Here is a 23,156-nt window from a genome sequence, read left to right as displayed (position 1 = left end):
GGACTACCATGGAAGTCCCCCTAAATGCATTTTTCAAAAGCGTGTATCATCCTAGCCAGGGAACAATTCTGATATACTAAATAAGTGAGATTATACTATTCATATTGTTTGATTGAAAATCAGAATGTCATCTTAAACTCTAATTGATAATTAGAAAAGGAATCCTGCAGTCCAGGAGGTAATAGCATAATGGTCTCCTTTGAAGGCTTCTAGAATTTGTGTGGACCAGAGCCTGTCAAACAGCTTCTCATCTGGGAGACTTGTTTTTAAACTGTTCCTTAAGTTTCATTTAGTAGTAGTTCTGAGTGGGGTCCAGGGACCTGCATTTTTAATAATACCTCAGGTGACTGACTCAGGTAAATCTCAAACATTCAAGAAATATGGCTTATGTCACTGTTTCTCTTGTTTTAAGTATGCCAGTATCTGGATCTTTATGGTGAATACTTTTTTTTTTACTAAGTACATTTTTTCTCAGTTTCTGTGGGTGGCATTCTTTTTTTTTCCTTTTGAGGTTTGTGAACAAATTAACTTAGGTAAAGATTCCTAGAATTTATGGGTTAACTGAGCACCCTCAGATGCCCTACCTCTTGCCCAATATCATGTCCAAGCGTTCCCGTGCCCTCTTGTTGAAGGCTCCCACCTTCAGGGCACTTCTTTCCCATCCTGGGCAGCACTTTAATGTGTGACAGTAAGATGATCTCTTCACTTCTGCTCTGCTTAATTGCCAGCATTTTTCCCAATGAATAACCAGAGTTAACACATGACCCAGAATACTCCACAGCCCTTCTCAGAATACTTTAAGGCTTCCCATTGCCTTAGAACAGGGGCCTGCACTCTGTGGCCCATGAGATCTAAGAATGGTTTTACATTTATTTTTAAAGGGTGGTTTAAAAAAAAACACGACAAAGGCGGAATATTCAATATCTACTTCTTTACAGGACTAGTGTGCCAATCACTGCCTCTGTATAAACTCTAAGCACCTTGATGGCCCTTGCCTGTTTTGGTCAGCCTTGTCCGACTCCCAGCACGCAGTGGCTCCTTCAGCAACGAGTCTTCTCAAAAGCTAAACCATTGAGCCGTTTTGCCTGCAGGCTTTTGAGCTTGCTGTTTCCTTTGTCTGGAATTCTCTGGCTTTGGGCTTGTTCTGTGGTGGGCTGCTTCTAGGCCCTCAGGTCTCGATCAGGTATCATCCCTGTCTTTCTAGAGTGGCGCTCACCCACTAGATTTCAGCCCCATTGACTCCCTTCCTTCTAGAATGGTCGTCACCTTATTGAAGTGTGTGTGTGTGATTGCCATTTGCTGCTGCTTGTCTACCATGATGTGAGCCATGTCAGGCAGGGGCCGTGTCCGTATCATCACTGCTGTGTGCAGGCACACATCGGTCAGTATCTGCTGAGTGAGGGACCGGGCAGACTGAAGGTTGCAGCGAGGTGGTTATCAAACTTCCCATAGTAGGAATTAGGAAATGTGGCACCCTCATCTACCATTCCCTTGTCATGCGTCCTGCAAGAAGTTTGTAAAAGCCTAATACATCAACATTTGTACCTCTAAAGTAGCCTATGAGCCAGCAGAAAAGAATATTTTGGCATCCCTTTTTTTTTTAAAAGAAGACTTATAGTAATCATATACTTAGCTGAAATCATTTTAAGGTATACTGGGTTGTAGTTAAATATGCAGCTGATGGCTCATATTTAATAAAGCGTTTTGCATTAGATTAAGTAATGGGTACATTCCTTTTTCTTTCCATACAAAAAAAATTTTGGTATCACTCTGGAAAATACTGGCATTAGAAATAGTCTATATGTCCCATGAATCCAACTCAGAAATAAAGTGACCTGTTCATCACTATTTGAAAGTATTCTCTGGTGTTTAATGGTAAGTATACTTTAAAGTATGTGGTTTTTTTTTTTTTTTAACATGTATTATACTTGAAGATCGGAGAAGGCAGTGGCACCCCACTCCAGTACTTTTGCCTGGAAAATCCCATGGACGGAGGAGCCTGGTAGACTGCAGTCCATGGGGTCTCTAAGAGTCGGACACGACTGAGCGACTGCACTTTTCACTCTTCACTTTCATGCATTGGAGAAGGAAATGGCAACCCACTCCAGTATTCTTGCCTTGAGAATCCCAGGGATGGGGGAGCCTGGTGGGCTGCTGTCTCTGGGGTCGCACAGAGTGAGACATGACTGAAGCAACTTAGCAGTAGCAGCAGCATACTTGAAGATGGGCTTCCCGTGTAGCTCAGCTGGTAAAGAATCCGCCTGCTATGCAGGAGACCCCAGTTCGATTCCTGGGTCAGGAAGTTCCCCTGCTGAGGGGATAGGCTATCCACTCCAGTATTCTTGGGCTTCCCTGGCGGCTCAAATGGTAAAGAATCCACCTGCAGTGTGGGAAACCTGGGTTCGATCCCTGGGTTGGGAAGATCCCCTGGTGCAGGGCATGGCAACCCACGGACAGAGAAGCCTGGTGGGCTACAGTGCATGGGGTCGCAAAGAGTCAGACACGACTGAGACTAAGCACAGCATATACTTGAAGATACAAGCATTGAACACAAGCTTTTGTGTGTATGCCCAGGATTGCCATTTACTGGCTGTGTGACCTTGAGAAAGTATCTTAATCTTTTTAGATCTTAGTCTTGTCAACTGTAAAATGAAGGTGATGCCAGCTTCATAGGGTCATTGTGGATAGATCACATAGTGATCTAATGTGTACATGTTTAACAGTGTTTTGGCCTGTGGTAGGTACCCAGGAAGTACTTTCTCTTTCCTCATATTTAAATTTAGTATCCAGGCTACCTCTTTTTAAGGGGATGTCCTTCTCTTTATTTCCTTTATTTTTGAGGCTGAAAATAGAAGGCAAAAAATACTGCCTTTTTGTTTAAAAAGTTAATAATGAATTATGTATATTTTACTAGTGTGCAGAATATCAACCACAGTTTTAAGGATGTTCATTTGTTTTCTGGTCTTCTGCTTATCTCGTTAGGACATGAAAGATCAGATGTCAGCTTCATCTGTGCAGGCGTTAGCTGAGAGGAAAAATAGACAGGTGAGTAAGCGTTGGAATATACAGTATCACAGAAAATACACAGATACGTGGACTTGCAAATTCTGACATCCGTGTATCATGTCTTCAAGCAGACGACCTTGGTGCTGAGCCCGTAGAGATGGCAACAGCCTTCTCCCTCCCCCGCCACACCCTCTGGTTCTCGCCTCTGGGCTCCCATTGCACCCTCTGTGTGCCTCATAGCCCTTGCCACAAGCCATTTATTCTGCACCTGTGGAGCACATTCTGTGTGCCAGGCGCTCTGTTAAGAGCTGTAATTGCTTGCTTTCTTGTCATTTTCTCTGCTGGACCTCAAGCTTCTTTGTGAGTGGGGAGGGATTGTGTCATGGTTTTTCTCTTCTTGTTTTTTAGATTTCTAGCTGCCCATGTGTAGAACGCTCTAGACATTTAATGATTGAAACTTTACATAAAGCATTTGAAGAAACTTAAATATGTGTTAAATCTTTCACTGTTTTATGTATCTTTTTTTTCTTTTTTGATGTGAGGTCCAGTTTTTGTAAGTTATTACAAATAAATTATGAAACCTAATAAATTTCAGAAACCAAAGCCCAGATACTGACACATCAAAAATAAAAGCTACAAGAGACCCAGTCCTTGAATTTAGTAGGCTGATAATTGAAGAACAGCTCACCATTTTTAATTAACTAGGAACCAGTGGTTTATGATATACTCTTCACTTTATACCTGTAGGTATTTCTTGACCCACTTAATTTTGAAAACAAGTATTCTAAAAGCTTGAAAAGGGAAGAGGACTCTCTAAATATCTTCCAGCTTAACTTCCCTGTTTCCTTCCCCACATGCCACTCTCCATCACTGTTGTTTCCCCATCCACCTTCCTTGCTTGTAACAGTGCAGACAGGAAAAGACACTAGCTAGCCATCCCATCTGGCACTGACTCTCAGAAAAGCTAGTGAGCTAACATAAATAAAATGTGCATTTATGCATAGCCTTTCTGACTGTGGCTGGGAATTTTGTTTTAGGCGATGAGTAAAATATCTTTGGGCTTCCCAGATGGCTCAGTGGTAAAGAATTCACCTGCCAATGCAGGAGACCTGGGTTCTATCCCTGGGACGGGAAGATCCCCTGGAATAGAAAATGGTAATCCACTCCAGTATTCTTGCCTGGGAAATCCCATGGACAGAAGAGCCTGGTGGGCCAGTCCATGGGGTCGCAAGAGTTGGACACAGTCCAAGTATAGGTCCCAGTATCCACCATAGAGTCATTAGAGTCTTTGTATCAAAACGAGCAGGATCCTTTCAATCAGCCCCATGACCAGATGGGGCAGAAGCATCCCCCAAAACCTTATGTCTGCTCTACACCCAAGACAGTCACCATCCAGACTCTTGACTAAGGCTCTGGGCTGTGGAAGTTCTCAGGCATCCTGGTCCTCTTCTCATATCTGCCTCAGAACTCAACATACATCCTGAACTTCCCTTAGCAACTAAACGACAACAAAATGTCTTCGAGTCACAGGCGTTCAAGGAATGGAAGGTGGGCAGAGTCCACCTCATAGCTGCTTCCAGCACCAGGTGCTGGGCTGATCCTCACAAAGCCAAGGCCTCCTGCTTTGGCACCTATACTTGGGCTGGTCCCCAGTGCTCTGGGCCCTCTCCGTCTTCTTTCTCACTAACTAACTCCTGGAGGTCAGACCAGGGGAATCTCAACAGCTTCACGGGTGACTCTTAACAGCATGTCATATGCCTACCCAAGTGTAGACCGTGGATAAGCTAGGAAAAAATAGCCATGACTGTGGCCGCAGGAGCTCTGGTTCTCTATTCATAGCCTAGTGATACACTGTAGACTTTTTCTGACCTTGAAAAAATTGTCACTAGGTCCCAGTATCCACCATAAAGTCATTAGAGTCTTTGTATCAAAATGAGCAGGATCCTTTCAATCAGCCCCATGACCAGATGGGGCAGAAGCATCCCCCCAAAACCTTATGTCTGCTCTACACCCGAGACAGTCATCATCCAGACTCTCGACTAAGGCTCTGGGCTGTGGAAGTTCTCAGGCATCTTGGTCCTCTTCTCATATCTGCCTCAGAACTCAACATACATCCTGAACTTCTCTGAATGTAGACTCTGAAATGTGGCCATTTGGCCGAATTCATGTCTCAAAGTCAGGCAAGGCTAGTGTGGGTATTGAGGGGCTTTGCAGAGAACCAAGGAATCAGTTAGACTTTTAACAGTTCCAGAGCTAAAGGGTACCTGGTAAGAAGTTTTGGCAGCTTTGCAAGACAGAAGAATCATAGTCACTAGCTTGGTCCAGTTCTTTGGTTAAAAAGGCTTGTGAGGATCCCAGGCAGGGTTAGCTCACTTTCCTGGCTGGCCTCTTCAATGAAGGAAGACATTCCCAAACTTAACCTTTTCTGACTACAGAATTCCTCAAATTCATACTAGAAAACACAACCCTGGCGTCTGGGGGCCCAGGCGGAGAACTGACATCAGGGCCAACCCTTGTTTGGGTTCTCAGGGTCAGGCCCCCACTGTGGCCATGCTGCCTGCCAAAGCAACCCCTATTCCATCTGGAAACCTCTAGCCTTTTAGTTCAGCTGAAGGGCATTGGGATGTATCTGTGGGTCACACTGAGCAGACATTGGTGGTTCTTGTGCCTTCACTGTATGAGGGACTATGACTTAATTTCTTGTCACTTTAGGGCACTATCTCCTCCCTCCTCTGAACACCAAAAATTTCCTTGGTCATACTTAAATAGAAAGGACTCTGGATGTCTGGAATCAGTTAGACTAGGACCTTCAACGGGTCTCCAGTGAAACTCCAAGGGTGCTAGGAAGAGCTGGTCCTGTGAGAACACGTGCCTTATGGTCCACAAAGCAGTGCACAGAGGGGCTTTAAGACTGCTTTAAAGTTGACTCTCACTTGCATTTTTAATGGGACAGAGCTCATTTGTGAGTCCATAGAAAGTGCCCTTCATGGCATTCTTTGATTTGTACTCCGCAGGCACCAACCTGCACCAATCCATAAAAAGCTGACCCCTGGAAAGACAGCTTATGAGCAGTGGGAGAACTCTTCATATCATGGTGATGAGGCCCTTGTTTAGTGAGAGTAACGGTTTGTCCCTCCTGCTCTGCTGCCCCCGGCCCCGCTCTCGCAGGCCCTGCTAGGAGACAGTGGTGGACAGAACTGGAGCAGTGGAACAACGGATAAATACGGGCGCCTCGACAGGGAGCTTCAGTTGGCCAACTCCCATTTCATCGAGGAGCAGCAGGCACAGCAGCAGGTACCTGAGTGGAGGACAGGGAGGTGGGAGGCCCAGCACCACCCTCCCCACTCCTCTGCCAGCCAGGGCTCTGTTGCTGATGACAGGCAGGATGGGCCAGAGCTAGCCTCACAGCTGCCAGAGTCTACCTGTGTGACGGTTGCTTTCATAAAGGGTGTTGCAGACACCCTTCAGAGCATGACAGTTTCAAGAGAACCAAGCTTGATTAGACCTCTTAGGACAAGCAGACCAGACCCCCGCAACTGACAGAGGAGGCCATTGACTTAAAAACACAGCAGCCTCTTCCCCAGCCTCTGCTTCTGTACTCAGCTTTTTGTTCATTTCAACAAAGGCACTTTGAGAAAAATTGAGTCCTTGTTTTTTCATCGAAAATTGTTGTTGGTTCCATTAGATGTAAAAATCGTTGCTCTGGTGGAGGTTAAGGGGTGGAAGGAAAGGTTGATTATATTTGTGTGGTTGCTTTTGATTTGTATTAATTAAAGGAAGCTAATAGTAAAGTGTCTGGGGATTTGAGCATTATCACCCCATCAAAACGATTGGTTCTTAAATACTGTGTTTTATATATACATGCTGATCTTTTTCCATTAGCACATCAGCTTAACCATTTGTCTACTTAAATTGCTATTAACCAAGCAAAAATTTTTTTTTTTTCAATGAAAAGTGAGGCTACTGCAGCACAATTAAAAGTAAGTTGTGCTCAGGAGTTGCCTGCAAGGTAGCTTACTGCCGCAGAGCCTCCTCTCACGTGTCCTTGAGCAGGGAGCAAAGGACTCCGTGTGTGTAGTTTTCCCATGTCCAGAGACCTGCTAGACTCTCTCCTACAGTTAAGTTGTGGCCGGCTGTTGCCAGTTGAGACCCTGACCCCGGCAGCGGGCTTCCTCTTCCTAAGCATCCCCACGTGTCCGTGGTCACTGCACAGGTGCTTTTGGCCATTGTCTGTCCCTTGCTGGACTTCAGCCAACCAGGGTAAATCTCTCTGGGTGGTTTCAAGCCCCGCTGACTGTTTCACAAGTTGGATCAGCAGGGGATATCAGTAGCTTGACAGCCTAGCCTTTTGAGCAGCGTGTTCTCTGAGGCGGACGGTCTGGTCCTTTGATTTCTGGGCTTTGCTTCTGAATGTGAATTGTCCCGAGTTGGCAAAGAAGCTAGCAGCTGCTCGAGTGCTGGGCTTGGAACCAGGTAAGATGGATTTTAATTGCTTATTTCCCATTTCTCTGGCACCAGCTGATCGTGGAACAGCAGGATGAGCAGTTGGAGCTGGTCTCTGGCAGCATCGGAGTGCTGAAGAACATGTCCCAGCGCATCGGAGGGGAGCTGGAGGAGCAGGCCGTGTGAGTACTGGGATGCCCCTCTCGCCTCAGAGAGGTGAAGGGAAGAGCCATCTTAGGAGACCCCTGAAGAGCCTGCGGGTTACATGGCCAGTAAAGCCAAAAGCTGTTTTGTTTCTAGCTGCATCTTTACTCTGTTTTACAGACTAGCCTCTCCAAAAAAGGCAAATCCATCAGATACAATTTTCAAGAAGGTTTAGGCAAAGTTATTAGTATTTTTAAACACTTGCAAAAGAGGTACCAATTCCTCTGAACAGCTGACTTCAAGTGTTGTAGTGAATAGGAATGTGAAACTGTTAGGGCTGTGTAAGCTCCATGGAGATTTTTTGTCCCAAAGAGGATAAGACATGGGCTAACTTAACTTCATCATTGCATGCCTTTCCTGCTATATTAAATGGAACTTTTTGCTCTGTATCTTAAATTTTTATTTTGTTGGAGGGGGGGAAGTATAAGTTTAATTCCAACTAATAAAAAAATCTCCTACAATGGAAAAGTCTTCTCCTAGAAAAAAAGCACAAGAAAACATACCTGGATTCGTTTTTCCTTAAGAAAAATCTCCGTTTGCACTCCTGAAGTATGACACCAAAAACAGAATTCTTAAAATATGCTACCTTTGCCATTTCACAAAATATTTTTTCTGGGGGGAAAAAAAAAATCTAGTAGGGTATTTCAGAAACTCTCCTACCTTGATTTTGTGTTCAACCTTATGGATTCATTTCTTACAAATTCAAACTGGGCATCTTGTTCTCGTGGGAGGCCCCAGGGTATCCACAAAGCAGCCAAAAGAATAGGCAGGGTCTCTGCCATCAAGGGTTCACTGCTTACTGGGTGGAATGGATATTATAGAAATGGTGCAAGTTGTGAAGGGTAACAGAAGTGGAGAGCTGCCAGTGTGGGGAGTGTGTGGTGCCTTGAGGGCCCTAACAGCCTGAACTGGAGAGCTGACTCAGTCTAAACTCCCTGAGAAGAGAAGAGAGGTTTAACTGGGACTGAAGAATGAGTAGAAGGTACCAGATGGGGTGGGAGGAAAGGGTGAGGGGAGGCTCTCCTGGAAGGAAGAGTCCTTATAATGACTTAGAGGTGATATGTGCACACAGCAGAGAGGTTTAGTGTGTCTAGAGCACCAGGGTTGAGAGGGAGGTTACAGGAGTCAAGTCAGGGAGGCAGAGAACAGATCAGGGAAGGCCCCAGAAGCCACAGTAAGGAGTTAGGACTTGTCATTCAAAGGGTGATGGGAAACACAACCCCAGGGAAGGTTGTGTTAGTAATGCCATGGTCAGGTTTATGTTTGGGGGAGATCCGTCCATCTTTGGTTTTGATGGTGAACCACAGTGGAAAAGACTGGAAGCAGGGAGGCCACGTAGGACGGTGGCAGAACAGGAGCTTAGGTATGCAGCTTAATTTGTCTGAAATGCATTCTTACCCTAAAATTCACTATGCGGATGGGAAAGAACTAATTATTTGAGCAGTTACATCGGTTGGGTAGATGATAGACCCTGGCAGACTTCCAAATAAAGACGGTGAACTGAACACAACCTCTTTATCTCCGTTCCTACTCTGAAGTCCACGAGAACAGTAACAGAGGTTTTTATTTGTATTTAATGGCATAAAATCTATGGGGACATAGAGCTTGGAATAAGAAACAGCGATCTTAACATTTTAGCTCCTGGAAAGCAGAAAGATAAATGGTGAACCTGAGAAAACAGGGTCCTTGGTGAGCAGAGGGGAGAGCCCAGAGCGGTGTGATTCAGGCCCCAGACCCCCAGCTGAGAAGAGCATGTCCTCACTCGTGACAGTGGGAGCCCTGGATGTCGACCTTATCCAACCAGGACACAGTTCTGTTGGAAGGAAGGAAGCGGGAAGAGAAGTGGGAAGGATGCAGAGGTGGGGAATGGAATGGGAGGGCGCTAAGCCCTAGGCTTTCACCGTGCAGAGTCAGCGGGATCCGGACACTGAGCTGCCAGCGTGTAGCTTCAGAAACTGGAGAATGCACCCAGAGAGTAGTGGAGGGGCTGAAAGCGCTGGCTGTCGGGGATGGGGGACAACTGTGGTTTTTTATAAAAGGACTGATTGGCTCTACAAACTATGTGTGTGTGTAATTCTAATAAAAATAGGTAAATTAAAAGGAAAAAGTGGGTCTTACACTTAGACCTGTGCTGTCTAGTACAATAGCCACCAGCCCCCACATGGCCATTGAGTACATGAAATATGGCCAGTCTAAACTAAGAAGGGCCCTGGGTATAAATGCACACCAGTTCTGAAGGCCTTAGTGTGAAAAAATATAAAATTGCATATTGAAATGATAGTTTTTTTTAGGTATATTGGGCTAAATAAAACAGGTTATTAAAATTAATTTCAGCTCCCTTTTTTAAAATGCGGCTACTGAAAAATATGAAGTGGCATAGGAGACTCACATTGCATTTCTTTTGGACAGCACAGAGGTAGGCTAGAAACTTGTTTTTTTTTTATTTTGTTGTCCTTTAGTCACTAAGTCATATCTCACTCTCTTTTGACCCCAAGAGCTGTAGCCCACTAGGCTCCTCTGTCCGTGGCATTTCCCAGCCAAGAATCCTGGAGTGGATTGCCATTCCTTCTCCAGGGGGATCTTCCTGGATCAGGGATTGAACCTGTGTCTCCTACATTGGTAGACAGGTTCTTTACCACTGAGCCACCTAAGAAATTTGGTTAGTGCATGGTTAATGAGTGTCCTTGGACTGGAGGTTGGATGACTTACCCGTTTTTGTCTTGAGTAAGAAAGATCTTACACAGCACACACAGGTAGCTCTTGTTTATCAGCATTTGCCCTGTGTGGATAGGTCTGCCAGCTGCGGGGCCAAGATGCTACCAGAATCTAAAATGAGCTAAAAAATGTTTTAATTTGAAAATTCAGGTAAGGGACAAAGGCTTGTTTGTGTAGTTGCCAACATGGGGGATATTTAATGACTGACTTAATGAGGAGTTGGTTGCCTGAATCCTGCAGGGCTCTCGGGTGCCTCTTGTGGGCCCAGACCCAAACCACTCGCTGCCCTTGGTGCTGCCAGAGGAATGAATAAAGCCTTGTTAAGAAGCCCTCTGGTTACTAATTAGTATGTCATATTCTAGCCTCAGGATAATCATATATTAATCCAAAGTTGAATAGTCTGGAATGCTTAGTAATTTATGAAATAAACACTGTTGGTATGAGTATTGTGTTTTCTTTCCTAGCCACACCTTGGGCAGCAAGCAGTGTGAGCCTCAGGGAGCTGGTTCTCTGTGCGTGTAGAGGAGGTGCACCGAGCTCAGTCCTGAGGCTGCCCAGCTTTATGGTAAAGCATGGGGTGGCTTAAAGCAGATGATGATTTGGTCAAAGTCCATTTCTTAACTCACGCTACTATAAAGTGCTTTGTGTGGGGCTTCCCTGGTGGCTCAGACAGTATAGAATCTGCCTGCAGTGCAGGAGACCTGGGTTTGATCCCTGAGTTGGGAAGATCTCCTGGAGAAGGGAATGGCAACCCACTCCAGTATTCTTGCCTGGAGAATTCCATGGACAGAGAAGCCTGGGGGGCTACAATCCATGGGGTCCCAAAGAGTCAGACATGACTGAGCAACAAACACTTTAACTTTCATGGGAACCCTGTTGATAGGATCGCCTGCTTTTACAGATAAGGGTCCCTTGTCCAGAGTAGCAAGTGGCAAAGCCTGGTTGTCTGATTCACACAGCCTTCTTTCTGCTACACTGCACTGCAGCTGAGTTTGTATTATTGTATGTTCAGGTCCCCATTGGCCTTGGCTGCAGTTCTGCAATCTAGAAAGCTCTAAAAAAATTTGCAGCAAGCTTTTGTTACAGAGGAACCTGACCTGAACTGACTGCAGCCATGACTCCTCATAGTTTTCTTTGCAGAAATATTAACTCAGGTGTTTGATGACAGCCCCAGACTCTGCTGGGGGTGTTGGCTAATACACAGTGTATGTAACTTACTACTTTTTCAGATTTCCAAAATTCCGAACTCAAAAACAGATCTTGTCCCTTGGATAAAAAGATTGGGGGGTCTGAATCCCAATGTTGTCTGTTTGGTGATTGTTAAGACTGAGGCCCAGATCCCAGTAATTTAACTCCATGGCCACTGTATCTGGAGCTGTGCTGAGCAACCTCCTCCTGTGTCTGCTTGTCTTTCTAGCATGCTGGACGATTTCTCTCACGAGTTGGAGAGCACTCAGTCTCGACTGGACAATGTGATGAAGAAACTTGCAAAAGTATCGCACATGACCAGTGGTATGTATGTGCTTAAAGCTCCAGAATTCTTAATTCTAGAGACACAGTCTAGGGGGTGTCTCCTGGGTGCGCTTGTTCAGATCCTCTGGCACATTTTTGTTAGACGTTGGGGTCAGGAGATGGAAGACTAGCACACACAGGCCTGGTCTTCGGCTTGTGGCCTTCGCCTGGGAAGAGCCTTCGTGGTCCCCACCATGCGAGGCTGGTGCTGACGTTTCTTCTGGTGGAGTAACTTTCTTTGCACTTACAAAATCATTCATTTTCCTTTTTTCCTATTTCCTTACCAAAAGAGGGAATTGGTTTCCCAATTCCCAACTAGTAAGAGCTAGTTACTGTTTCTCCTGGACTGACTTTTCACTGAAAGAAACACCTCTACATTTCAGAAGATGGCCTTGCAGATCTCATTTAAACTGTTTTTATTTGAATCTGTAGTGAACTATTCCAGCAAATTTACACCAGGCAAGGGATGAAGAAGTAACTTTTTTCAAATTAGTCACTGTGTAGGAAGATGAGTACCAGTGACTATTTTTTGGTACTACAACCTATCTTCTCTACGAGAAATAACATCTTTTTAAATCAGAGAAAATAGAGTATCTTTTTTCCCTCTATTTGGTGGGAGACTCTGGGTGAAGGGAGGGACTGAGACATCCTTCAAGGGCACCTAAGTGTTCTTGAACCAGAGCACCCCCTCCCCCATCAGAACGTCCCCTGTGTCTTGACAGCTTTCTTCAGTTGATTTCCTGTTGTTACATCTGTATGACATAGTCTAACTGTCCACTCTTGCCTTTTGAGGCAAAATTGAAATACAAGTGTGTATTTGCTTCTCAACTGTTTAACTCATAGTCAAGTTACATAAGACTTCTCTTGGGCTCTGTTTCTTTTATATATAAAAAAATTGGATGACACCTACCTCTCAAGGTCATTGTGAGAAATAAATGAAATAGTAATTAGTGTACAAATGTTTAACAGTGTCTCTCATGTATTAGTACATAGTAAGTGTTTGGGGAAAAAAAGGGGGGGGTAAGACAGGCCGAAGATGGCCCTGGGGGGCCAAGGACCTGTTACATCTAAGAAAAAGGGAAGCTCCTAGCCAGACTGGTTTCCTTCCTTCTCTCTAGGGCACATATGCTTCATGCTTCTAGTAGGCTCTTCATTGCCAGCGGCAGGCCCCAGCTCACTTCGTCTTCCACAGATCTAGAGGAGTTTTGTGAAGTCCTCTTCCTGCGTATCCCTGTTCTCTCTTCTTCCACCCCTTCCCTCCTCTTTTTTTCTCCTTTAAAAAAAAAAAAGCTTTTTACTGAAGTATTATATAACCAGTTTCAACCAGATCTTTCACTAGTGTCTGTATTAGTGGCAAAGTCAAGTAGCTACTTGAGCACCGGTTTTGTTTGGAGAGAACAGTGTAACAAAGATGCACTGTGTCCTTGTCTCCAGCGTTCTGGGAATGAGTAATTTAGAAAAGTACTTGCATTGTGATAAGCCGCTCCGTGTGTATAAATAGCACTGACGTCTGCTCACGCTGTCTTCTACTTAAGTCTGCTCACGCTGTCTTCTACTTTTTCTCCCCCAAAAAAAGTTTGGGGAGCAAGTAAGAACTTGAGGTATGTCCTGTCATACCTCAAGAAGGAGAGCCAGGAAACAGAGCATTTACACTGAAAGGCCCCTGGGTTTGGACAGCTTGCCTGTGGTGTTCATTGTAGTATCTGCTCCCCAAAGAGAGCGATTTCGGGGCCTCCTGCTTGGCTATGCTGGCTTTGATTTGATGACAGGGCAGTTTGGTGTTTGTCTCTGTTCTTCGTAACTTTTGGGAAAGTTCACTGCTTTTCGATCAAGCCTACATACAAAGAAAGAGTAGCGGGACACGCTGGAGTGTGTGATTAGGCAGTTCGTGAACGCCCACATTTCACAGGCCTGCAGAGGCGAGACCCCTGCCCTCCCCGTGCCTGGCTGCTTTCCTGGGCAGAAATCTGCCAGGGTGCCATACTTACTATTTTGAATGACCCAAGAGAGACACTGGTCTTGTCATTCTACCCAAAAGAAGTATGTTCTTTTGAGTGGATACCCAGGTTTTCTTCCCCTCACTTTCCAAAGTTCTGTTGTTCATCTTTTCTCTTTAGGGGAGGAGACTGTTGAGAGCAGGAAAATCCTGCAGAGTCACCTCTGGGGTTCTGCACCGCCCCCCCACCCCCCGCCCCCGCACCTGACTTTCTGAGACAGGTCCAAGCTTGCAAAAAGGCTGGTTAGGACCATTCACTTGGGGTCACAGAAACCCTTGTGGTTAGGACCCACCCCTTCTGGGAGAAGGCCGCTAGGATAACAGCTCCCTGGGTCACCCCGTTCATGCTTCCTAGGAGCAGCTTACACTTCAAAGGGAAGTGGATTTAAAAGCACATTCCTGGATTGTGCTGGCTTGTGTGCTCTTTGATGAAAGCCCCTGTTTAGTGCAGTTTCAGAAGAGAAAGTGATTGGAGGTGGGAGGAGGGCTGGGTAGAGGCTGATGGGAAGCTGGTTCACTGTTGGAAGTTCAGGTCTAAGATGGCAGGATGCCTTGGGCAAGGCAGCAAGGAGGTATTTACCTTGACTGTATCATCTTAGAAGAATATAGATTAATCACTTTAATGAGAGGATTTTTAAATTATTGTAAACATTTTTAAGTAGATGAAAGAAGGCTAGATACTTGAGTTTTCTGGACCATTGAAGTGATAGTTAAACAGGTGAATACTGTTATCTGGAGTAGGCAGACTCACCCTCCCCACGCCCTTTGGACTAGTCCTGTCTCAGAAAGGAACAGGTGGACTTGAGGTCTTGATTCTAATCCCACTTGCTAAGTGCGTTTCTAGCATGTGTGATGGGGAGCGCAGTGAGCCACTGGAAAGGTACTTGCTTTACTTACTGTTGGTCGGTGGCAGTTCTGTTGACCGGTTCTAAGACTTTGCTGTCTGCGACATTTACTTTAGTTACATGTTTTATGGACCCAGCATTGCTTTGTGGAAAGTTGCGTGGTCTATTTTCCTAGATTCAGACCTTTTTACAATGTGATTCTCAATAGTAGTGTTGTGCTAAAATCTTTCAAATAAACTTTTGATGAATTGGTAGGGGTACCTTTTTACTTCTACTTATACAGAACTCTTATCTTACTTCTAGCAGCTGAGCTCCAGTGTCACAGGCTTTAATCTCAGCTTGACCTTTTGTGCAGAATGGCAGGGGTTCTCTGTGGGGAGCCAGCTTGCTCTTCCTACATCTGCCCAAGCAAAGGGCGCATCCTGAGGACGACAGCATCCTGTGCCAAGTGTGGGCCCACAGAGTGTGCGGATACTCGTGTTGCGTGGTCCTCCGGCAGCCCTGTGAGTTAGGGGCGCTCAGCAAGGACTGTGGGGGCCCTGCTCTCATCCGTCCCTCGGGGCCACCGTGCTCTGGGGTCACTTAGATGGGCTCTGGCCACTTTGTTTCCTGCGCCTGTTGTAAATTATGAGTAGGGCAGAAAGCTTCAGAAAAGACATTCCACTTTGACGTAGAGATGTTCATGTCAGTTACTTTAATACTGGTTAAAGCGATCTTTCTTGCCCAGGATGGTATGAAGCCCGTCACACACCCATGATCAGTACAGCTTGCTTTTTCAGCTTTTTTGTTTCCTGAAGTGACCACCAGCAGCTTTCATCTCCTTTCTGTCCTCCCGTCGTGCTCCTTGAGAAAAGACCATGATTATTGTTTAAACGATGTGACTTTGGTGGGACATTAAAGCAGATGAGCTTTGACCTGTAACACCAATGCCAACACCTTTTCCAGGGATGTGATAACCGCCAGCGGAAAGCTGCAGCCCATAGATCTTAAGAGAGCTGGGACACAAAGCCAGTACTTCTTACGAGGCTGGCTTTCGGGGTACGGGCAGGCCAGGAACAGCAGCGGTCTAGTGCCAGGTGCCCGGGCAAATTGGGGCCTCTCTTTGCCATCATTTGCCCATTCTGTGCCCTTTGCGTGCCCAGGTGTTGCCTTAACTGTCCTGTAACTGTGTCCTGGGGAAGGTCAGGTCCTAGGAGCGCTGACCCTCGTGTCCTGCCTTCCAGATCGGCGCCAGTGGTGTGCCATCGCAGTCCTCTTCGTGGTCCTGCTCATCGTGCTGATCCTCTTCTTAGTGCTGTGACAGCGGGGCCCCGGCTCGCTTCCTGCTGCACACACACCCCGGGGGACAGGGAGAAGCAGCGCGCGGCGGCCCGCTCCTCGCGACCCTCTCCTGGAAGCACAGCCTGAGCTGACTTTTCTTTCCGTGACCCCACTGTGGAGACAGCGCCTCCAGCCCAGTGTGGGGAGGGCCGGTGGGCAGAGGAAGTCGAGGACTGCACGCTCCCGGCTCCCCGGCTCCCATTCTGAGGACAGCTGGCTCTGCTTTGCCTCCCCCGGAATTCACTCCCCCCGGAACTTGCTCCCCCTGGAGGGCCTTCGAGGAATCCAGAAAACTTCGCAGACTCGGCTCATGTTGGCTGACGCTTATTCCATCCATCTTTGGCAGCTCTTTTCTCGCGTTCAGACTCTTCGCCCCTCAGACGGCTCACGCTGGCCACTGCAGAAACACCTATGGGGGGTGTGGGTGCCTGGATAGGTCTCGCACCCTGTCGAGGCAGTGCTGTCTCACCCCAGAGAGCTGGTGGTTAGTGGGGACAGAGAGCTCAGAGCACTTTGTGACAGAAGATGCAGTGGTTGGTTTGCAGGGGTAAGTGCTGGGGTGAAAGTGCTTCTCTAGGCGCTGTTTTTGTGGTAGGAATAACCAGTGGAAAAGAGCGACAAGCACTGGGCTTTGCGGCTGCTGGCGACTTGTGGCTTGAATTAAAGGGAGGACGGAGCAGCAGGGCACAGCTGCGGAGGGCGGGTGAGGTCGCCGGGGTCAGGCCCTTGCTGGATTCATGCCACTGTCATACAGCCACCTCCCCAGAGGGGCAACTTGCATTCCTAGGGGACCCTGAAATGAGCGGCTCAGCGGCTCACGTGAGCGGCCTGAGGTCCCAGGATGGCGTCCGCGGCAGTTCTTTTATTCCAGCAGCACTCCGCCTTGAGGGCTGGGAGTGGTCAGTACATTAATGACACTTACCAGAAACCATAATGTCAAAAAAGGCTAGTTCTGGACCAGATTTTTCTTACCCTGTAATTGCAAGGATGGGTAGGTGAACATGGTTCCTTTTTCCCTGAGACGATGTGGTTTATCATCCATTCAAATAACTGAGCCCTTCCGGATTTAAATGACAGATGCTTTCATTGGGTTTTAGTTGCTGACCCTGCTGAGACACTATACACTCCAAGCTTCTGGTGACTTTTAAAATGCCTCCAGTGTACATGTGTATATATTTTTATAACTTCCCTGATGAAAACCTAGGATTGAAGTAGCAGCTGAGCCCAGAGCCAGCGTGTGGCCGTGGCAGCTGCCGGTCCCTCCCCACCATCTCTCTCTGCACTTGTGAAGCAGCATCTGGGCAGAATTCTGGCTTCGACTCCCGTCTCCTCATCTTTCGGGGTCCATTCCTCAGCACACTAACTTTTTTTTCCCCCTTGTTTTGTTTGTATCTTGTTTTTTTGTTTGTGTCGAGCTTCTGTTTTCCCTTTTTGGTGTGTGTGATTTGCAATGATGTACTTGCCCAGCTAACTCTTGAATTGCACTTTGGAATAAATTCTCATAACAATTTTTTTAAAGAAGGGTATTTTCTCATGTTTAGGATCATGGTAGGTCAGGAAATCTGCCTGTGGATGAAAAGCTGAAAGCAGGTTTATAGAATTAAAAGGGTGGTTGACATCCACGTTTACACTCCACTCTACTTGATATGTAAGTTATTTCTTTTCAAATTAGGGAAAAAAGTGATTTTTACAAATGGCTTCAGATATAGGGTACTAGATTACTTTTCCAAGTTTTGAGCTTGTTAAAATAGTCTCCTACAAGCCAAAGACACAGCTGGTCCTTAAAATGTCTTTGTTAAACATCCATGTGGACCTTGTCTCAGTACTGTGATTCCCCACCTTCCGTGTTACACAAAGCAACCCCTTCTTGATGAATTACACGATTGCCCTGTTTAAATGCCATACTGTTCTCCAGGTGTTACCAGATTGACCATGTCCTTCGAAACTGACATCATGTCTGCAGGGCCTGTTGGGAACACGCTGGTCATTAGTAAGATTCTCCCCAGGCTTCAGGGACCAAGTTTTGTGATACCGAGGCTTAACTACTAACTGTTTGGGGATATTAAGAGTTGGCAAACTTGCTCATTTAAGGTGTTTGCTAGACTGTGGCTGTTGCAGACCAGACTGAAGAGGAAAATATTTAGAAAGTTTACTTAAAATCCGGGCAGTGCAGCATTCTCCCTGTCTTTCTGACCTTGGAGGAGCTGTTCTCTGATAGGCCACCTCTTAATGTGTTTGTCGGACACACAGCCCCAGGTGACCTGATCCTGGGTCTGACCCTGGCTGTTATATATCAGGACTGGGCAGTCACTGCAGACCAATGTTCATTTGAAGGCTCCCCAGTGAAATTCCAGACTGTGGCAGACAGAGCATGCCAGGGGCTTAGATTCATTTCTAAGGATAAATGTTTCCTCATCAGTGACCTAATGCTGTGAGTTCCTTGCAGTGGTCCGCTGACCCTGAGTGGCAGAATGGGGGTGGAGCAGATGCCCACAATACCTCCATGAGGCTCAAAGGCACTTCCAGTAGCCATGGGGCCTTTCCCCTCCTCAGCATGTACTTCATCCGTACTCATCATTGCTAAAAAAGCTGGCAGGATATGATGGATAACAGAAAGAGCTCAATTTCTGTTTATTGGAAGAACATTTTACTGATCAATTGGTTGGGCAGGGTGGGTAGAATGGGGGAGTGATCCACTGAAAGAATTTGCCAGAGCAGGAATCCAGCTGGGAAACCAAAACACCTTTACTTCCTTGTCCTGGTTTTTGATCTTGTCTTTGTGTGAACTGTGAAAAATCACAAACGCGCTCTGTATGCTGCTACTGCGTGGCAATTGGATGTCACAGCATGTGTGTTACATGAGGCTCTTCACGCCAGAGCTGGGGGAGAAGCTTGGTAACTTGCCCATTATTCTCTGCTTTTAGCCAGAGTTAGACAGACTGATGGGTCTGGTAGCCAACGACTTGGCAACTTCCACTCCTTCTCACCTCGTGAGATTAAGGGCTGCGAAGAGAAACGCAGCCTTAACTCCAGCAGAAATCTGTCTCTCTGAAGCGTTTTACCTTCTGTAAGTGAAAGTGGCGGAGCCAAGATTTTTCTTTTGGTTATTTCCCTGGCTGTCAAGTGAGACCATTACCACCTTTCTCGAGAATTCATAGCATCCGAAGATCTAAAACCAAATGATAAATACGAGTTGCTTTTCCACGCTGGAATTTGAACCATTTGGTGTTACCTTGTACACAGGACAAATTTGTAAACAAAATTCGGACTGTCTAGAAAGCTAAAGTTCTAAAATATGGAACACAGTACTGCCAGTGCTTCCTCTTTGTCTTCCTCTCACTGGCATTTCTCCCCCTTCCAGGTTTTTTTAAGGAAAAAAAAAATTTTTTTTTAAGACTGTTCTTTGTCTATCAAGTGCAGAGAGAGGGTGAAGCCACAAGGCCCGTAGTCAGGCAGCCCCGTGCCTGAGCACAGTGCGTGAGTATGGGGCCCAGGGTAGGACCCTGCAGCCTCCCCCTCCCAGCCTTTACGTCTCTGGGGCAACAGGGGGTGGGCACTCCCGGCAGGAGGAGGTAGCCTTTCTGCCCCATCTGGTTACCTGTACCCAGCTCCCAGCCTGTGCTGAAACCAAGGAGCTCCTTTGGTCTGCCTGATAATGCTCCCAGGGAGACTGCTGACTGCTATCGGCTGTTGAGTCCAGAAACCCAGGAAAGTTCTGAGTCGAAGGAACAGCCTTCAGAACAGCCCTGCTGTGAACCTGGAGGCCAAAGCTCCAAGCTAGCCGACTTCTGGGATGTTAGCATCCTTAACAGTAGACTCAGAAGGACTTTGTCACTTAGCTCAGCCCTCATGTTTGGAGAGAGGACACACTTTCAGCTCCCTCAACAGACACAGGAGTCACTGGGTGGGTTGCAGTCCAGACTTGGCACAGGGAGCCCACCCACTGTCTGGGACAGGCTGACCTCAGTGATGGGACGTAGGCTTGTAGTGACCTGTGCTCCCCACTGAGCTCAGCCACTTGACATCTTTTGCTTTTGGGTGAACACGAGGCTCTGAATGTTACAGTGGCACTCTGGTCGTGTTGCTGTGATGTCCGTGGGTGGCAAGTTCTTTGTTAGGTGATATTACCGTCTCTTTACTAGGACAGACACTTGGGGAGGTGAGAAAAAAAGGACAAGAACTTGGCTTCCCTCTGATACAAGCTAACGTGTTGGTGCCGTTTTCCTTCGCATGTGACCTGTGTCCAGAAATGCCCTTCCCCGAGGCCGTGCGGGGAACTGTGCTTAGACAGCATCCAGGCGCCTGCCCTGCTGCTTGGGCTTCACACGAACATTTCATGGTCCTGACCCTTTGTGACAAAGTGTATTTTGCCTTTTTTCTTTTTTTCTTAAAAGTTACGACTTATCCAACCTGAAGCCACTTGATTATCCGGAGGGTATTAGAAACAAGACCACCCAGCTTCGTTGTCTGCTGTTGTCGCAGGCTTGTTCCCTGGCGGCAGCCCAGCGCCCTGCTCCAGCCCAGCTTTCTGGCAGCCCTGGGGGTGGGACCAAATTCAGGGAGGTTCTTTTCCTGCTCTGCAGAAAGTAGGTTTTGGCTGAGACTGGGCTACTGAATGGGAATTGTGACCCCACGGTTGGTCGGTTCCGGGACAGGCAGCTGTCCTAATCCTCAGGAAAACAGTGTGAGTGTACCCTGTTGTCTGTGCGGGGTGAGGGGAGGCCAGGCAGGTGTCCCACTAATAAGGCACTGGAACTGCTTGCGAGCATCACGTGATGACGTCCTGACTGACCCGGGCTGGGAGGCCGCCCAGGGCTGGGGGCGGCCTGGCAACCAGGAGAGGGCCAAAGCAAGCAAGCTGTAAATGATGATGGATTCGGGTTTTGTAAGTGGAAATATGCTTCCACTGGCTCACTTGTAATCAGAAATTAGTGTAATTAAAAGTTGTGTAATACATGGCAATGCTCAGCAGGACTAAACCGTTGTTTTTTTTTTTTCTTTAAAGGATAAATAACCTTAAAGCATTTTATTTTTAATTAGCTAGAGGTACAAATGAAAGAAGTGAGATCAGTGATTAGAAATGCAAAAGCCGTGGTGATTTCCAGATGGTGCTTCCGCCCCAGCTCCACCACCCCAGGAGAACAGTGTCAGAGCCCGGGGCCAGCAGTTCCAGCCTCGCTGTAGGTAGGTCTCGCTTCCTCTACGCAGTAGCTCAGCAAGTGTGGAGTGGGACCGGCAGGTTGCGTCCCCTGGGGACTTGCTTGAAATGCAGATTCTTGGGCCCCACCCCAGACCCACAGACTTGGATGGGGCCAGTGGGCTGTTCATCAAGCCCTCCAGGGGATTCTGATGCCCACCCAAGTGTGAGAACCACTGCTCCCTGCATTGTGGAATTTAGGCTGCAGTAAACCACCGCTGCTGTAAAATAAAACAGCTTCATGGCCTTGATTCTAATCCTGACCTTAAAATTTGATGACACAATAAACTTGAAAACTTTTGAAAAATACTTGTGTTTAAAAAAGCCTCCACTAGCCATCCTTAAAAGTGATATTTTTACACCCAGAAGTTTATCAGTAAAGTTTCTTACTTCTACTCTTGAAGTCATGTTACAGCTGTACAAAGAATACTGTTCAGTATTAAAGAGAAATGGAGAGACCATGAACTTTGTCCTGGTTTTTGATTTGGTTGGTTTTTATTTTTAGTTCTTTTCAGACCAAAACACAGCTGCCTCTCCTCCTCCTGCTCGCACTAATAAACATGAACCTGTGCATATGGCTGGGGTAGGAAAAGTTTGTGGCTGGTGTGAGATGTGAGTTCTAAATTGTTTTCTCTGGCTGAGTAAGTTATATATGAATTCTTAAACCCCCAGCCAGTCATACTGTGCATTCATACAGCACCGTTTCAGTTGGGATGAGGCACCTGGGGGTCAGAGAGACTATAACACAAAGGAATCGAGTCCCCGACTTGCCCTTCACTAAAGTGTTGGCATACAAAAATATTGCCCATGCCAGTTGGTAGTCAGAAGAGCTTGCCTTGAGCTCTGTGGGACAAGGTCAGGCTGTGTGAGCTCATGAAGGACGGGGTCTTCACTTCTTTTGCATCATCGTCCTCAGATTGAGCACGTTCTGTGTATGTGCCAGGCACTGTTCTAGTACCTTCTGTTAACGCATCTAGTACTGGAAATGCCTGTGTGAACTGGAGAAATTTCCTCATTTAGTCTTACCTCAAATCTGCACATGAGGAAATTTGGACACGAGTAGTCTCTCAAGGTCCGTCCACAGCTGGTGAGGGGCAGAGCCATGTACGTGTCCCCCACACCTTGCTCGGAAGTTGGCCCAGCAGTGCTTCCCGAGTCCTCAGCCTCATGACCCCCTGACCTGATAACTAGAAGGGGCAGAGGCGAGTCAACATACAGCCTTACTAGAGGAGTGCCTGCTTATTGACAGTTACAGCAACTGTTTCCCGGGGAGGAAATGGGTCTACGTATCTCCTGATAAAGCCGATCACCTCCCCACAGCTGGGGACAACATGGACCCCATGGCGTGGACCGAGGGGAGACACACATCCCCACGGCCGAGAGGTCCTCTTCCCCCAGCACCTTGACCCCACTCCCAGCTCTGCTGCTGTTCCAGAGGTCCCACTGGCCACAAGTCCTACACAAAACTCACACTGGGAATGTTAAAAGGCAACGCTAGAGGCACAAACGGAAGCCCCAGGAAGGGCAGACCATCTGTGCCACCACGGTGTCTTCACTGTCGAAGAGGACACATTTCAAAGTGTGCCCCATCCTCGGAACGTCCCGGGTGCCAGCTGTCTGGGAATAGGGTTCCCCTCCACCCCCCGCACAGGGTGCTGGCAGCCAGAACGCAGCAGTGGTTCCTGTTTGGTACAGGCAGAGCCTGAGCACAAACATCCCCACCACCACCTCTCAGGGAGGGAGTGATGGGCTCCAGCAGTCGCCCTGGACTGGAACGTGGACTCCCAAAGCCAGCCTCTCTGACCTCTGCAGGGCCACTTCCTCCCCCCCAGTCTCTGTCCACCCTGAAGTGCACCATTAAATGGCTCTGTCTCCATTCACAAAAGCTCACAAGATTGGGCAGCCTTCCGGGAGGATC

The 23,156-nt window shown here is 47.1% G+C and overlaps 1 protein-coding gene across 1 annotated transcript in view; it reads left to right on the top strand.

Moving 5' to 3' along the window:
* STX6 (syntaxin 6) overlaps positions 1 to 21,703 on the top strand; it is a 51,335-nt gene extending 29,632 nt beyond the window's left edge. The window contains exons 4-8 of the mRNA XM_019976550.2: positions 2,983 to 3,045; positions 6,175 to 6,300; positions 7,525 to 7,631; positions 11,786 to 11,880; positions 15,945 to 21,703. Coding sequence (XP_019832109.1) covers positions 2,983 to 3,045; positions 6,175 to 6,300; positions 7,525 to 7,631; positions 11,786 to 11,880; positions 15,945 to 16,021 — 468 coding nt within the window. The 3' untranslated portion in view covers positions 16,022 to 21,703. The remainder of the gene's footprint in view (positions 1 to 2,982; positions 3,046 to 6,174; positions 6,301 to 7,524; positions 7,632 to 11,785; positions 11,881 to 15,944) is intronic.
* The last annotated feature ends 1,453 nt before the right edge of the window (positions 21,704 to 23,156 follow it).

The sequence above is a fragment of the Bos indicus genome, chromosome 16 (genome assembly GCF_029378745.1).
Source record: "Bos indicus isolate NIAB-ARS_2022 breed Sahiwal x Tharparkar chromosome 16, NIAB-ARS_B.indTharparkar_mat_pri_1.0, whole genome shotgun sequence".
NCBI lineage: Eukaryota > Metazoa > Chordata > Mammalia > Artiodactyla > Bovidae > Bos > Bos indicus.
This window is presented reverse-complemented; position numbering and strand designations above follow the sequence as displayed.